Below are 18,171 nucleotides of genomic sequence, written 5' to 3'. Positions count from 1 at the left end.
ATAGACTTTTCTTATAACCTGTTACCCTCTGGCATGCGTTAGGCCAAAAGAGTGTGTTAGGAGCCTTCTTCTCCTCTGCTCGCCAAGCTTACTGTTATGAGTTATAAAAACTTTTCTGGGCTTCATTTTCCTTTTCTGTAAGATGAGAGCTGGATTATATGACCCCAAAGATCCCTTCAGTAAAATTCTACTATCTGTAACTACAATGTCCACAGCTATTGGTAGAAATAATTGTTAATGTGAGTATTCTTTCAAATTGATACTATACAGGTGTTTAAAAGTAACTTGAAGTTATAAAAAAGATGTTTAACTTGTGGCAATTCACAGTCCAAGAGGTACAACAAAGGTTCTACTCTTCTCCCAAACAAAAACTATTAAATTGGGAAGATTTTTAACTCACTCAGGATAATTTTTAGGGTAATTATAAAGCACTTTGTCACCTCTCTGATTCCTTTACTCTGTGGGTGAAGTATCAAAGCAGCGCAGAATTTGACATTTATTGAAATAATATATACCATATTACCAAAAAAAAAAAAACAACCCTAAATAGCAGAGTGTGCAGTTGTTTGCTGAATTCAGCAGTTAAAAATTAAGTCTTACTTCTCCTAATTGTATACTTACGTTCTAATGTTTCAACATAATAACAATTAATGCTTTAACAAGTTCAGGATCATGGCAAAATCACCCAAGTCACAGTTAACTTTTGACAGAGTTAACTTAAGTCATACGTGACTTAGTGCTAAATCACGTTTTTGTTATAGCTGACAAAAATGAATCTTTACCTATGTGTCTGCTGGTAGGGATTTTAATCTCATGGATCTCAGCTTTGGTTAAAACTAAAAATATACATTATCCAGACTTGATGCAGGCACAGAATTGGCTTTAATTCACATTCTTTTGCTTTGGGAGAGCTGCAGAAATAAGGCCTTCACTCAGGGGTGATGCTGTTTTAGAAAGGAGAAAGGACGGGCTGTGGATCATTGTCTAAAGTGGAGTTTTTATGTTAAGAGAAAGCCATGTATAGGCTGGAGTAGATAAGAAGGAATCACAGTAACTTTTTTTTCTGCAAAAGGAGCGAGACAGCGTGAGCGCCTGCCAGTCTTCTGAGCACCAGTAGAGTATGGGTTTTCAATATCCAGATAATTGCAGAAATTAGGAAAACAAGTTTTAAAACGAAGGCATGCATAAATTTGGTATATCCATATGTTAGAATGCCATGCAGGTGTTAAAAACATGTTTTCAAAAAATTAAATAACATGGGGAAATGATCATTATAAACTATAAATTCTTTATTGCTATCAAACAGGAATCAATCTTATTCTTTCCAACCTCTGTATTCTTCATGCCATTTCCTCCCCACCCCCAGTATAAATAGGAGCATAACAGAAGAAAGGTTTTAAGGACAGATGTATAGACAATGAATTTTAAAGCCAAAAGGGATTTTAGCCATCATTTAGTTAAAATTCATCATCGTGCAAAGGAAACTGACACCAGAAAATTAAACATCTTACCAAAGATCTCAGTATCAGCACTGCTACTTGCTAAAACCTGGGTTTCCTTGCTCCCCAAATTTGGCACATTTTAAAGGTAGCTCAGTGGTAAAGAATCCTCCTGCCAATGCAGGAGATGTGGGTTTGATCCCTGAGTTGGGAAGATTCCCCTGGAGAAGGAAATGGCGCCCACTCCAGTATTCTTGCCTAGAAAATTCCATGGACAGAGGAACCTGGTGGGCTACAGTCCATGGGGTCACAAAGAGTCGGACACGACTGAGTGACCGAGCACATACACACACCTTCTGCTGTAATACGCTACAACCGAGGTAGGGGCAGACTGGATACTTTTGGCAAGGGAGTGTGCAGGGTACAAGGGAATGAGTCATAAAATATCTAAAATATTTTAAATAAGATGAGCCATAAATAAGTCATAAAATATCTATAAAGATCCATTTCTTAATAATTCTAAATCTTCAATTTTTTTTACTTAGTACTGCTTTAAAAATTTGGGGGGGTAGAACTCAGATCACTTCTTTGTCTCACAGGAATAATACTGAGTAACAGAAGCGACTAGATTACAACTTATGACCTTTACTTATTTGTTCATTTGCTTTTGCCTGTCTCTTCCACTAGGATATATCTTCCAGGAAGGCAGGCCTGTATCTTTTTGCTCCCTCCTAGCAACTGTTTGACATATAAAAGATGTTCAGTAAGTATTGAACATCTTTAATTAGTTGAGTGAATTAATAAATGGTAATGGCAAGCCACTCCAGTACTCTTGCCTAGAAAATCCCATGGATGGAGGAGCCTGGTAGGCTGCAGTCCGTGGGGTCGCTAAGGGTCGGACACGACTGAGCGACTTCACTTTCACACATTGGAGAAGGAAATGGCAACCCACTCCAGTGATCTTGCCTGGAGAATCCCAGGGACGGGGGAGCCTGGTGGGCTGCCGTCAGTGGGGTCACACAGAGTCGGACACGACTGAAGTGACTTAGCAGCAGCAGCAGTACTAAAAAGCAGTACTCCTTGTTTACTTTGATTTCTTCTGGAGGTTTTTCCAAGTTTTGTGATTCCTTCACCACTGTAAATTAATTTTAGAATTGGGTGAATGTGTCCCATTCATAGCTCTGCATTTCAGTCTAATACCTTTGAACTGTTTTATAATATTAATTTTGGTACTCTTAAACTCTTGTGCCAGATTTGCTAGATTTGAGCATGACCATGATCTGTTATTTAGGTTTTTATCCACAGATGCATGTGTACACTTATACCATGAATTAGTGGTGTACATGTGAGATTAAACTGATGAGTCTGGAGGCAGCACTGTGGGAGAGCATATTTGGAAATAGGAAAAAAGAAATGGTAATACCTTGAAAAATAGAAGCATTAGGCTGAAAGAAGTAAACATTTAAACTCCCATCTCAAATTAAGTGTAAATTTTAAACCTGATGAAAAAAAGTAAATAATATTTTGAAGAGTGGATTTTTCCTTAAAGGTAAGATATTAAAAACAAAGCAAAACAAAAATACTGAACCTAAATTTAAATATTAATCTCAATTTTAAAAGGTAGGCCTCATACATTTTCCCCTCAGGCTTATTTTCAATATACGTGTATGTAGAGAATTAAGACACTTTTTTTTTTATTTATTTTTTTTATTTCTAAAAAAGAATTTTATTAAAAAAGCACAAATGCAAAGAAATGAACAGAGGAAAATTTATGCGTCGAACCTGGACTTTTTAACAGCAAAATTTTTACAGATGAAGAAGCCTAAAAATGTTGGCCATGTAGTCTATTTCTAAGAATTGATCCTAATTTAGGATATAATCTGAAATGCTAAAGTATATTTACGCATAAAAAGTTCACAGCAACATTATTTATAAGAAAGTAAGGAAAATAGTGTAAGTGACCACCTAAGGAAACCCTACTCCACAGAAGGATCTTTATGTAGCCATTGAAAATATTTTCAGAGTTTTAAATGACTTGAGGAAGCATTTCTGATAAACTGTTATGAAAAAAGTCAGCTGCTGAGGAAAACAGTTTAAACTTCATATGCTTAAAACACTTCATGGAAATATGTCAACTGTAAGTCAGTTACCTTTAAATAAAGGAATTATTGGTTATTTTATCTATATTTTCCTAAAAGAAAGAACATTTTTTCTTTAAACATAATTTCAAATTTTTCTTTACTTTTACTACTTTTATAATCAGAAAAAGAAACCTATTACTTGGCATAGATATGTGTTTATGTCCCAGTGATATGTTTTCAGTATCATCATATGAGTATAAATATTGTTGCCAGAAGAAAAGTTTGATATTACTTAAATCCAAATGGAGTTTCCAAAACAAACACTGATACATATCCTATAACTTGTAAAATTATAGTGGTTTAGTATAATTTACTAGTTATTTCAGCATAGCAGGCTCTCAGTATGTTTGCTGATGATATGGTTAGAGAAGGGACACCTCAATTAGTTTACCAAGTTCCTTGAATCTGTCAGTTAGCAACTCTCCCACCAAGAGATTAATGATATAGTCCGGTGTCAAAAAGCTGTCCATAAAATCTCCCTTAGTTTTTGTGGTGCACTTTTGCAAAGTATTATTTTATACTTCAAAAAGAACAGCCTCTTAAGTGCTAATTTTTTACAGACACAAAGGGAGAAAAATTAGTTCTTACCTTGTTTATATTGGCTAGCTATGAGTTTCAAGTAAGATTCTGTGATCCAACACCACCAGTAGAAAAGGTTTCTTGTGGAAATAACTGGTGACAATACCTACCTTGTAGGGTTGTTATGGTTTAGAAATCATGTATGTAAACGCCCAGTATAGTACATGACACACAGGCATTCAGTAAACAGTGGCTACTGTAATAATACAATATGTAATATTACTATGATTTCTTATGTCACATTACTATATATAGGGTGAATTGAAAAAACATGAAGTGCCGTCTACTTAAAAACATTCTAGACTTTCAGATAAAGATGGGGGAGTGAAGGCAGATCACAAAATCTTCCTCCCCAAATACTTGACAAAACAGTTTGTGCAAAAGAAAGAACAATAAAAACTCCTTTAAAAGCATTACCAGAAATAGCAAGAAAAAGAAAATGTCTGTTATCTAAGCCAATGAAGGCCAGAGTAATACTATCATTTCAAAATAAATAAATTTGGAACATCAAGAAATGAAATAAGCATGGTTGGAAATCAGAATCACCAGAACCAGACTGGCAGCTGCAGCACATCCTGTAGTCAGTTCATCAAGATGATGATGCCTCATCTCCTCTCTCCTACATCTCCCACATGTCCCTGCTCCTCATGTCAAACTCTGATTTTATTGATAAATAGAAGCTGTCACAAGAGAAACTCATCTTTCCCACACTATATCAACCTGACTTCATCTGTACTCATATAAACTCTCTCTTCTTTTGTAAAGGGTTAGCTAGCCCTGCTCTTAACTAAGGCAAGCCCCTCCACTAGTGTTCTGAAGCCCACCCGTTCTTACATAGTCAAAGATGTGTCCTGTGATTATCCCCTCCATTTCCTGCATCCTTAGTTTCTCTCTCTTTATTGGATTAATCCAATCAGTACTTCCCTGGTGGCTCCGTGGTAAAGAATCCACCTGCAATGCAGGAGACACAGGTTCGATCCTTGTCAGGAAGATGCCCTGGAGAAGGAAATGGCAATGCACTCCAGTATTCCTGCCTGGGAAATCCCATGAACAGAGGAGCCTGGTGGGTCCAAGAGTCACAAGAGTTGGACACAATTTAGAGACTAAACCACCACCACTTCCAAACATACTATACTATTTCCCCCTCTAAAAATACTATCACCCTAGATCTCGTATCCCCCTCTGCTTTCATGATTAGTAGGAGCCCATTTTTTCTGCTCTGCTTTATAGTAGACTTTTAAAAGGTTGTCTGTACTTGCAGTTTCCACTTCCTCACTGTATATCATCTCTTCAATCCATGCCAATTAGATTATTGTGTCCACAGCTCCACCTAAACTGCTCTTGTTGAGATCACCAATTACCTTCTTGCCAGATCATCTTCTTCCCAAATGTTTGGGACTTGCAGGCATGCATGTTCCTCACTCCCCTTTTTTCTTATCAGTATTCATTCCTTGCCCCTCCCTGAGTCCTCTTATTCAGTTTTTCTGGTTTTAAAATGTTGTCTGTGTTTTTAGGGCTCCTGAAATTTGTATTCTATCCTTAATACCTTGGTTGAGCTCCAAACTCATATCCAACTCCCTTCCCAGGAACTCCACTCATATATCTAATAAGGACCTCAAAATTAATTCATTCACATGTTAGAGGTAGAGAATGGGCTTGTGGACACGGGGTGGGGAAGGAGAGGGCTGGATGAATTGAGAGAGTAGCCTTGACATATATACACTACCATGTGTAAAACAGGTAGCTTGTGGGAACTATCAGCTTGGTGCTGTGTGATGATGGGGTGCGTGGGGGTGGAGGGTATGGAGGTGGAGGTGGGAGGGAGGCTCAAGAGGGAGGGGATATATGTATACTTACAGACGGGGACGACAGAGAATGAGATGGCTGGATGGCATCACTGATTCGATGGACATGAGTTTGAGTGAACTCCGGGAGTTGGTGATGGACAGGGATGCCTGGCGTGCTGTGATTCATGGGGTCGCAAAGAGTCGAACACGACTGAGCAACTGAACTGAACTGAACTGAACTGAACAGCTGATTCATGTTGTTATACAGCAGAAACCAACATAACATTGTAAAGCAATTATCCTCCAATCAAAAACTGAAGAAATTTAAAAACAAAAGCAAAGGAATACAAAGATTAATGAATGAGAGATCTGAGTAGTCTAGTTGGGCTAAAGGAAATAGACTTGGGAAAAATGATAAATTTTGCATTTGTTTGTATTTAAATAGTGAATTGGCGATAACATACCGAAACATATTTTCTTCTCCCTCTCAATTTACTTCTGAGTTTTCCCCATGTCAATAAATGGCATTATTTTCATCCAGTTGCTCAAGACAGAAACCTAGAGGTCATCCTGAATTCCTCTTTTTTCCAGTTATTAGACTGTTAACTTCTAGCAATAAACTGTTCCCCACTCTGCTTTGTGCTTCTGTGGCTGGGACTCTGAAAGCTACATTTTTACTTTTTTCAGCTGAATTCTTGCTATAGTCTGTAAGAGGCATTAGATAAAAGACTAAAAGACAGAAAAAGAACTTGCTCCTCCTCGCTGACTTTCAGTACCTTCCAGCATTGCCCATTGTAGACCTTCACCCTGACAGCAGCAGTTAGCCCCAAATTTCAACGATCTTCTACTCTCCTGGAAGCAGCCTCAGCGTACCCTCTCAGAGCTACCAGCAAGTGGGCAACACCTCCTACCCCAGGACAGGGTTCCGGCTCTGTGAGTCCCTGCTCCTGGTTCCTGTGCATTTGTGCTCAAGCTAAGTTGCTATGGACTATTCCCCCTCCAGGCTTCTCTGTCCATGGGGATTCTCCAGGCAAGAATACTGGATTGAGTTTCCATGTCCTTCTCCAGGGGCTCTTCCCGACCTAGGGATCGAATCCGCATCTCTAACGTCTCTTGTGTTGACGGGTGGGTTCCTTACCCTAGCACCAACTGGGAAGCTGGGTTCTAGTAACTTCAGGTCTTCCTCGGTTAATCCAGGACTAGACGACTTCCTGAAGTTACTACTCTCTTAGTGTTCCCCTTTTCCGTTTTCTATCAGACAACACTTGATCAATTTTTTATGCTCAATTTACTGTTGTTGAAATACTTAGCAAAAGCCAGAGTGCCTCCTCTAAAGCAGTGGTCCCCAACCTTTTTGGCACCAAGGACCAGTTTTGTGGAAGACGATTTTTCCACAGACCGGGGGTGAAGGGCGGTTTGGGGATGATTCATTACATTTACTGTGCACTTTATTTCTATTATTACTACATCAACTCCATGTCAGATCACCAGGCATTAGATCTCAGAGGTTGGGGACCCCTGCTCTAAAGCACATATGGTCCTCCCCTTCTCCTTGTCACAGAACGAAATTAAGCCACCTCTTCTCAGGCCTCCGGCCTCTTTTGTGACCTGGCCTGTCTGATTCTCTGATCTCATCTCTCACCAGTTCCTGATTTCTCATCTGACTCTTATCATTCTGTCTTGAATACACTGCATTTCCACCATGGGTCCTTTGCACTTGCTCTTCTCTGCCTCTGCATTGCCCAGGTCTTTGTCTAACTCAGTGTCTGGCTTCATTCACGTTTATTCTCAAGTGTCATCTCACAGAGACCTGCTCTCACTGCAGTATCTAAAATGCATGATTCCTGCCCACAACCCTCCCTTTCCTTACCTGGGTTTCTTATTATGATCATTACCTGATTTTGTTAAATTTATTTGTCCCTTCCCTATTCTCAAGTGAAAAAGCTCCATTGCTTCATCTAAGGAAGGCATGTGATCTTATTTACCACTGCGTGCTGGCACTCAGTACATTCCAGTTGACAAATTTAATAGTGAATTGCAGTGAAAATGCAGAAAAGTGGACCAAAGTAATTGCAAAGAAGATAGTATGCAACTGAGACAAAGACAACACAATATAGCTGGATGCCACTCCCTGAGTACGTAATGCAACAAATGAATCAGAAAAACCACTTAAAGATTAACAAGAGAATTTCCACAAAATTATGAAAGAACTGAATATACAGAATAACGTATTCAAAGAAAAAGGGACATACATATTCACTATCAAGGTATATACTGGTTAAGCTATTAACAACGAAGAATGAAGGAAGAACTTCAGACCTCTAGGCTGAAAACGAACATATAAGAGGGAGGAAACCATGCTGGCCTTAGACTTCCTCTAAACAATATTCAAACCAAGAATGTTTTGCAGTTTTAAGGCAAAGCCAGCAAAGACCCCAAACTATGATATCTAAATAAATGTTATTCAGAAATTGACTGAGAAAGGCAAACATAGCATCCAAGAATCCCTGGTAGGAAAAAAAGAACAAAACTACTTAATGAAGAGCAGATAAGTGATGAATCAAAATTAGTAAGTAGGAATTAAGAATTGAGGTGTGTTGTGACCACTGGATTTTAAAATAGAGGTCATGACCAAATGACCAAAGGAAGTTAAGGTTACAAAACAGAAACATTAAAACCTTCACTTAAAATACTGACCAAAAAAATACATTTTTTCACAGCAGTCAACTTGTGTTTCTAAATTGGAAACATACAAATAAAAAAATCTCCAAACTCTTAATTTTTTAAACTGGATATTTTAGGAAATAAGATCTCTTGTTGCAAAGAAACATATTTTCTGGAAGTTCAGCAATTCCTTCAGCTTATCATAGTACTACCATATTCAAATAATTTTAAATTTAATATTTAAAAAATTTAAAAATAGTGTACACATTCTCATCTTAAATAAGATTATCTTATTTGTATAATAAGATAATAGAAATATGCCTGCCATGATGATCACTTAATACTGATGATAAAGTCTGAGATCTTAAGAGATTTAAAATTTTTCCTGTAACTTTCTATGTTTGAATTATTTATAAAAACATGTATTGTTTTTATGAAACCAATAGAAACATCCTTAAAATACTATTATATACAACACTGCAAATACACTTAATACTACTGAACTATACATTTTTAAATTAAGATGGTAAATTTTATGTTTTTTTAACCATTTTTAACCACAATTGAAAATAAAAAATAGTTATAAAAGTTATGATATAAAATTGGTCCAGCCATTATGGCTTTCCAGATAGATTTTGATTATCCAAAATTCTCCCCAAATCAACTTTTCCACCAAACATTACTCAAGTTATATCCTTCAAATAATACTCTGTATTTGCTTATATCTTATCTGATTTAGAAACAGAGATCATTCACTGGCAGATGTTGTTATAAATATGCAAAATAAAAAGATGTATGTAAAAAGTAACTTGTATAACTCTATTAAATATCTTAGTGTTATAAGAATGTAAATATGTGTCATTTGATTTATATATTTGGGAAGAAATCTTTTAATGATTTTTTCTTATGGTTAAAATATAGGCTTATTTTAGAAAATGCAAAAAAAAAGGTAAAAATTGTCATAATTACATAATATACTTTGGTATATTTTCCCCCCAACCCTTGAAGAGAAATAGTTTTATAACCTAAAAGATTTATCTGTACATTAAATTCAACATTAGCATCTCTCTGTGGTATTCAGTATTTTTAGTGGTTACAACAATTCCATTAGATTGATGTGCCTTGGTTCATTTTATCACTCCTTTACTATTGAGTATTCAGATGGTCTCCTATCTATAGATACTGTCATAAACATATAAATCTTTGATTTCATATCTGATTTTTTTTTCAGGATTGGTTCCTGTAAGTGAAACTACTGTATCAAAGATTTGGACATTTTTGACTCCAGAAAGGTAATATAGTAATAGATGGGTGTGTAAATTACATTCTTAGTGACAGTTATTAGCACTTATTTTCAGTCTCTGCCAATCTGATGGAAAGACTCTTTCTGTAATTTAGATAAAGTTGCATTTTGCTCATACACTCATATTAATAACTTTACCATTTTAGGGACTTACAGTTCTTTATAGAGCCTTGCCAAGATATTGAAGAAAATATATTTTGTTATTGGCTTTGGCAGTATTTAAGATAAATTATATTTTGAACACATAGAAAGGTGAAGAAAAAGTAACATAAAAAGGATTCAAATTATTTTACTTAATAAAGACTGTACTTAATTTTATTTTTTTAGAAACAGGAAAGTTTTATTACGATCGTTTAAGAAGCTTAATAGATATATAAATTGATTTTCCATTATAGAAATGGAGAATACTGCTTCTTTTTACATTTCCATTAAATATATATCCAATTAATTATTTCTTGGGCACAAAGGAAGTTCAACACGGTACAAGAAAGGAGAAATTGTACAGGCCATATTCTGACCACAAAACACTGCTCTGTGATGATGACCTAGATGGCTGGGATTGGAGTTAGGGGTAGGGTGAAGGGAAAAGGCACATGTAGTCTTCAATTCTTAATGCAGTAGTAGAGCATTATTACTATCAGCCAGCAACGTCGTATTTTATTTATGGAAATCATATTGAATTTATTGCTTAAGGTGCCATTTTCACTACAGGACTTTTCAGAATGCTTCGAAATACTTAGTCTATAAGGTTAAGAGAAACATTCACTGGATAACTACTTTGAAATAATTTCCACAACCCTGCCTTCATTCAAGAGGCCTAGAAACAGACTGGCTCACTTCCAACTTCCTTACTTGTTATCTTTGCTATGAAGTCATTCTATAGATAGGTTAATAAGCATTCTGGCATACAGCAAAATTGCATCTGTAAAACTGTATGGCACAGTTTGGCTGGGGTTGTTCCTCCTTTGGAACTGCATTACGTAATTTTAAAGTGTTTACTTAAGCTCCTTTGGGCTGCCTCCATGGTAGCTATGAAGTCACTGAGAATTAGGAACAGTTTGGGGCCTGATAACAAAGTCTATTAGTTTAATGTGAACACTGTCAATTTTTTTTTTAATCATTGCCGCATAAGTTTAAAAACAAAGATATTGATTCATTTTATTTTTTAAAAGAGCCCAAAGCAATCATAAATGTACATTTGCTCATTACCTAAATGTGCTTATTTTAAAACCTGTACATCATGAATTCACAGTGTGATTTTGACCCAATAGAACTATAAATAATTATGCAAAATTACAAAAATGTATAGAGCACAGCCTTTAGGAGAGTATGAATTATTAAAACAGCCTAAGCACTATTTCTTCTCTAAGTCATAAAGGAAGTTTTCTATGAGAACATCAAAGGTATATAAACTGTAATAATATCAGCTTTGGGAGAATTTAAAGATACCAGGTTATAAGAAAAGACTATTTTATCTTGACTGAATAGAGAAAGGTATTTTCAGTTCCTTAGAGAACTCTTAAGCTCCTTTACCAACCAAATAACAGTATGTCATGCAGTTCAGGCAGTAGGCATTGTAAAAGTGAAAGAAGAGCTATTCAAATTTTGTGTGATAATAATCAAGTTTTATATCACTTCAAGGAAACATGCAGATTCTTATACCTAAAATCTTAACCGTCCCTTTAGAATTATACTGAGTTTTATGAATCAACAAGCCCAAGTAAAAAAGATCCTGATATCTAAAAATGTATAACCGTTTTTAAGAACTGTCATTCTGTCTTAATTATATAACATGAATTTATTATAAAATTACTTAATGGAATAATCTCCATAGCATTTTGCTTTTAAACTTTGAGAAGTCACTGATGGTCGTGCCAGTGATCTAGTAATGTCCAAAGTCAGGGACAGTTTAAGGAGGCAGTGGAAAAACTTTTAGGACCTGATCATCTCTTTGAAAAGGGCAGCCACTGGGAGTGTCCTACCTAGCTTTGGAGAGACAGGAGTCTGTATATGGAGGCCTGACGTGAAGGGGAGGGAATGGTCATGAAGGAGAAAAAGGGGGGAAGATTATGAGATTGCCCACTCAGACTGGCTCTCAATTAGCTTTGCTGTAATGATGAAATAGGCTTTTATATTCCATTCTAGTATCAAAAAAGGATATTTATTTGATTTGTTATGTTTAAACAGTTTTTATATACAATGTATTGTTTAAATGTTTATCTGAAGTTAAAATGTGTGGTGATTTTAAACACATGGCAAATTCTTTGACGCTCTTCCCAGTAAAAGGCAGTCTGATTCTCCTTCTAAAATCTGTATGGCTTAAGTGATAACGCCTCAATGAACAGAATGTGATGGATAGGACTTCTAGGATTAGGTTCTACAGCTTCACTTGGCTTTCAGTCTTGGGACCCTTGGAACCCAGAGCCATGCTGTGAGGAAGCCCAGACCACAAGGAGTGGCCATGTGCAGGTGTTCTGGCTGAAAGCCCTAGCTAAGATCCTAGCCATCTGTGAGCAGGGATTGCTAGATGGGGAAGTGAACACGCCTTCAGATGATGCAAACCTTTAGCCTGTGAGCTGCCCCAGCTGACTCCCTGTGGACTAGAAACAAGCTGTCTTGCAGAGCCCTACCCATACTGCATATTCATGAGCAAGTGTTGTTTTTAAACCATTAAGTCCTGGGGGTGGTTTGTTTTGTATCTGAGTCCCTGCTTCCATTAAATCTCTAGCTCAGGTTAGCTGTGACAACTGGGAAACCTTTCCCCTCACTTTTTGTTGCTTCCCTAGCCAGACTGAGATCTTAGGCACTTCTGGGTACTAATTGTGTATGATTAAGTGTGGTTTTGAAAGGCCATGAGAAACAAATACCACCCTTACGGGAATTCACTTTAGCCCATGTCCCTTTCCTTGAAGGCCTAGTGGTTGAGCAGGGCAAAAACAAAGCTTGATTCCATCTATCTCTTCTTTTCTTCTTCTCTAGTTATCCACAGTTTTTTAAAAAAGAGAGGAAAGCAAGATTTTATCCTCTCCTGCCCTCATCTCCCTTCTGAATTCAAATCTTTGGGAAGTTGCTTTTTCACTGGAAGGGTACACAGCCTTTTCAGTGGATTTTCAGCCACTGCTTTTCATTCCTTTTCAAGGAAGCAAAACAGAGTTCCTCCTCCTGAACCAGAGGCCCATTTCTCCTCCCAGTCCACAGCCCAGACCAGAATGGGGATCCCCTGATCTGGCCCATCAGTCACTTTACCATTCCACCAACTATTTCAAATTAGCTTTCTTGAACCCCTCTCCTATCCCCCCTGCCACTGGTATACAGCAGTGGTCCTAGTTGATTCTTAGATCACGGGCTATTTTATTTTCCATCTTCCTGTCTCCAGGACCCCAACTGGTGTAATCTTTTCAAGGACCTGTATTCTTTTCATACCTGACCATGCATTTCCATTAAAAAGACGAAATCCTTTTATGGTTTTCCCTTTTCTGTAGGTTTAAATCCTGAGGCCCAATAAACATTTACACACAGAGTAAACACTTGAGATTGTATGCTGAATTGTAGTAGAGGTCTGTAGGTGCTTTTTACTCTGGAGAGAGACCAGATTGCTTTCCCTAGGTTCTCAAAAGGGTATGCATGCCCCCAAAAACTAAAAACTTGTAGGTCTCAGGCTACATTCCAAACTGCCCAGCGTGGACTACAAAGTTCTGTGTGACCTGGTCTTTCATCCAGCCTCCCTTCTCTCCCTTTTCACAGCCCACCCATTCTTACTTGGCTGTAGTTGTTCACTACAGGTCTTTCTACCTGCTACTCTGCTTGTTCAGCTTGGGAAAACTCTTTCCTTAGCTGGTCTGACTTCTGCCCATCCAGGAAACCGTCTTCTTTAAGAAGAACCTCAGGTCAGCTACCTACAGAAAGCTATTCAGGCTAAGCAAGCTGGGTGTGAATTCCTGCCTTCTTGAAGCCAGGCTAGCAACTGCTCTTTCTCTTAGCGTCTACCTCTTGGATCTCCAAACTGGGGTGGAAGTAGGAAGAAAATAAAACCGTGAAGTAAAACCTGTAAAACAAGCAGTGACTAATAAATTGTTTCTGTAGCACTTCCAGTGAAGAATCATCCCAGGCTGTAGTATACACTTTTGTAGTGCTTTCTTAGGAGGGAGAGATTGGGTAGCAAACGTGTAATTTATATTTGCCCCAGAGTTTTGATGCTAAACGCAACAGACACCTTCCTGTTAAGAGAATTTCCTACAGGAAATTTTCAGTATCATCCTATTTTATCTTATGCCCAGTCACCAAATGGTGTTACGTATTTAACAAATATTGAAATTAATAAACACAGTTCTGATATTCTGCCATCTACTAGGATTGCTGGGTCATTTATCTGAATTGTTTCTCCTTGGTTCACGCAACATCACCACCCTCAAAAAGGTCTAACACATCGTGATGTGTCCTTAAAATTCTTCATCTACCCAGGAAGACGCTCCTGCTTTTTCAGATACATTGTGTACTTGTGAGATCTGCTTTCTCTCACAGCACAGGCTTTTAAGTCAACTCTCTTACTCGTTCAGAAAAAGTTAAGCCTTAATTGCTGCCTCGAAACAGAGCTCTTTTTCCTCCTCGGGCGGGCAGAGCAGAGCGAAGTGTATTTCCCTGCTACTAACGCACCAACTTATAAATAGCGCTTACCGCGCTGAGTCACCAAAACCCGGAGTTTCCCCAAATAGCTTTATAACGACTGCTGGAATCGAGTCCTCCGGAACGGTGACAAACGCTGTCACACACCCGCCAGGCTGGACGCTAGGCTTGCGCCGCCGAGCGGGGTCCCCAACCACGCGGGCACGGCAGCCTGTGTCCCAGCCTGGAGTTGAGAGTCGGACCGGAGGAGCGCGCCCGGCGCTCTCGGGACGCGGCCGAGAGCCGCAGGGGGCCGGCACCAGCCTCCGCGCGGCGCCGCCCGCCCGCTCACACAATGGGGCGCGCCGGGGGAGGGCGGCCTCAGCCAGCGCTCTGGGCCCGGGCCCGGGGTTCCGGGCAGCTGGGGACGCAGCCAGGAGCGGGGACGGCAACGAAAACCCCCTCCGCCCGCCTCCCGCTGGCCCACTCCCACTCCCACACCTCGAAATGGCTGCAGCCGCCGCTTCGGGGACTGGGGGGAGGGAACGGAAGTGCCACCCCCTGCAGTCAGGGGATGGTGACGTCACCCACTGTCAGCCTGTAGCGGGGGCGTCTGCCCGTCACGTGACCCCCGTTCCCGGCCGAATCCCGCGCGCGCGCTCTCGCGCTCCCTCCCCCACCCGCGTCTCCCCAGCTCTCCCCTCCCCGCTCCAGCGCGGCTGTCAACAGCGCCAGCTCCGCCCCCTCCCCCGCGCCCAGTGTAACCGCCACGGCGGCGCGGCGGGCGCTAGCGCTCGGGTCCGGGCGCCCCGGAGGGAAGCGTTGCCTTCTGTCCTCACCTCGCCCCCCAGCCAGTCGCCGGCGCGGCGGATCGCGTGGGCACCGGAGCCGGGGGTGTGCGGTGGCGTGCGGCGACAGCGCTTCTCCGCTCAGCCCTCCCACGGCCGCTGCGCGGGACGAGGCCGGGACGCTAGGTCCGAGCTCCGAGGGGGCGAGCTGGGCTCAGCAGCCCCCTGGTCCTGGCGCGTCGCCTCCGGGGGGTCGGTACCCCCGGCAAGAGCTGCAGCAGGGAGCCCGCCGTCGACCGCTCGCTCGCCCGCGCCCCCGCGGCGCTCCCGCCTCCCCTCTCCTCGCCGCCTGGGCGGCGCAAGCTAGTCCTGGCTTCGTCCCCGGCCACGGCGCGGCCACCGGCTGTACGACGAGGGGGTCCCGGCGCTGACCGTCTCCGGAACCCCTCGGCCACCCCGCCGTGCACTGCTGAGCTTCCAGATTGGGTGGCTGTCACTGCTGCGCCTCGCTCTAATTTTTCCCCCTTTATTCCCTTCTAAAAGTAGAGGCTTGGGGAAGGGAAGAGAAAACCCAGTGTAGAAAGGGGCGGTGCGGACTGACCTGTCAACGGCGGAGGAGGAAGACCCCCGGATCCGGGCGAGCTCTCGAGCCCGCGCAGGGACCGGAGCCCTGGGTTCGCGCGGAGAGGCGCGGCGGCGGCGGCAATGCCTCAGCCAGGTGTCCCCCCTCGGCGGGGCCCGCGCGGCCGCGCCCGCCCCCTCCCCCGGGCGCCGCGCTCCCCGCCCCATCGCCAGGGACCAGGGAACCCCCCAGCTCGATTTTTTTGTGCAGTTTCAGCAAAGCTCCGAGGAAGTTGGTCCTTTTGTTCCACTATTTATAGATTGCGTCAACATTGCGAAAAGGAGAAGGCGGAGCGGTGGCCCCTCCCCCCTCCCCTCCTCCAGCCGGCTCCTGGGAGAGAAAAGCCCCAGCACACGACCTAAGTACACAGCGCGCCAGCCGCCCGCCCGCCCCCGGCCTCCCGCTCGCCGCCTCCCCCACCTCCTCCCTGCCCGGGCCAGAGCGCTGCCAACCCCGTCACGTGCCCGCCCGGGAAAACCAGCTCCGCGGGGCTCCGCGCCGCCCCCCAGGCTCCGTGGCGGCGGCCGCCTCGCTCAGCTGTGCGCCCGGCTCGTGGGCTCCAGCCAGTGGCCCAGGCGTCGCGCACAACGTGGGCACCCGCACCCTAGTCGCCCGGGGGGACCCGGGGTCCGCGACTCTCGAGAGTGCTCGCTAGCCATCCGCGCTTCCGCCCTTCTCAAACCTCCCCCCGCTACCACCACCCCGCCCGATCTCTGGAGCGCCACCGCCCTGGTCGCCGAGTGTGCGCGCGTTCGGGCCTCGCTGCGAGCCGGGGGCCTGACTGGGCCCTCGCGCGGCCGCTTCCCCAGACGAGGGGATGCCAGTCCCCCTTCCCTTCCCCCCCCCCCGCACGATCGGCTGTGGGCGGGGGACCGAGGGACGCCGGGGTGGCTGGCGGCCGCCCGAAGGCTGGCGGGCGGAGCGCGGGAAGTACGGTGCGGCCGTTCCGAGACGCGCGGAGACGCCCTGCCTCCTCCGCAGGTGCAGCGGGGCGTCGCGCGAGCTCAACTTACTGCCTCCCGGACATCTGCGGACCGAGGAGTTTTGCAGACCTGAGCCGCCGTGGGGGTACTGGAGTTTCTGAGGAGTTACTGGAAGTTAGATCTGTGACAAAAAACATTCGAACTTTCTTCTCAAACCTGATGACGAAGTGATAGGCCCCGCCATACGCCCCGAAATGAAACAGCTCCCTTGCTGGCCTAAAGCTTCTGTTCTGAGCTCGATGTAAACAAGCAGGGCGGTCAATACTAGAGGAAGGCCTTATTTAAAAAGAAAAAAAAAAAAAAAAAAAAAACAAGTGCAAGTAGTTGGTTTGAGTGTAATTTACCTTCGCAGCTTCCGGTCATTTCCCTTAGTGATTTATTTAGATCTTAGTTTAACTTTCCAGAGTCGGAATAAAAATAATTTAGCCCTTCAGATCACGGGTGGAGAAAAGCTCGAACTGAGCTGGGACGAGTGCAGGAAACGCGTCGGACCTTTCCGGGCAGCTGGACAGTGTGGTAAACAGTCTGCAAGAGTTATTTTCTAAGGAGTTTGGAGAGACTGTTCCCTTGCACTCACCCTCGTTCGGGCTCAAGTGCAGGCCGCCGGGGGAGGAGGGCGGGACTCTGCCCCGGCCCTTGCCCGGGAGCGGCGCTTCCTGGCCCTGCGCTGGGCTCATGCAAACCTAGGAGAGCTTTAGCACGGGCCACTCGGGGCAGCAGCAAGTTTGCCTCTATTTGAGAAACCTTTCCAGGTTAGGCTTTTTTTTTTTTTTTTTTAAAGCGGGAGAGCTTAGGCCACGAGTTCATCAGTTTAGGATACATGTGCTTTGCTCACCATAAAGAGAGAGGCGAGATAAAGTGAAGCGAGCCTGTGCAGTGGTTGCTGGGTTTTTCCAAAGCGCAGAGCTGAGTGGAGGAGCAGCAAATGGGACTGGGCGTTGGTCCCCCTCACACCTGATGGTACTCAGAGCTTGGGGTGGGAGTCGGATCCGGCTCTGTCTCGGTTTCCTTCCAATTTAGTGAAAGGCTCCGGCCGCCCCTCTTCCGGCCTTTCTACCCTGCGTATTCGTCTGTATCTGCAAGACACAGTCCTCCTAAGAAGGCGAATTCGTTTCCGCGCCAACTTTGTTCCTTCAGTATCTACAAATCACGTTTCTTTACACGAAGAAAACAAGCCAGGGCCTCCTGGCCCTTTTTGCCCATGCAAGGGACAGGGGTACCCAGGCCTCAGCCTAAGCCTCCCTCTCTCCCCGCCCAGCCTTG

The 18,171-nt window shown here is 43.0% G+C and overlaps 1 protein-coding gene across 1 annotated transcript in view; it reads right to left on the bottom strand.

The window, feature by feature from the left end:
* LOC148775860 (uncharacterized) overlaps positions 1-16,156 on the bottom strand; it is a 43,211-nt gene extending 27,055 nt beyond the window's left edge. The window contains exon 1 of the mRNA XM_088842738.1: positions 15,905-16,156. Within this exon, the coding sequence (XP_088698864.1) occupies positions 15,905-16,092 (188 nt within the window). The 5' untranslated portion in view covers positions 16,093-16,156. The remainder of the gene's footprint in view (positions 1-15,904) is intronic.
* Between the last annotated feature and the right edge of the window lie 2,015 nt (positions 16,157-18,171).

The sequence above is a fragment of the Moschus berezovskii genome, chromosome 13 (genome assembly GCF_049115385.1).
Source record: "Moschus berezovskii isolate FMDL1 chromosome 13, NW_MosBer_1.0, whole genome shotgun sequence".
Classification (NCBI taxonomy): Eukaryota; Metazoa; Chordata; class Mammalia; order Artiodactyla; family Moschidae; genus Moschus; species Moschus berezovskii.
The sequence above is the reverse complement of the archived record's forward strand: the minus strand, read 5'-3'. Positions and strand labels throughout refer to the sequence as shown.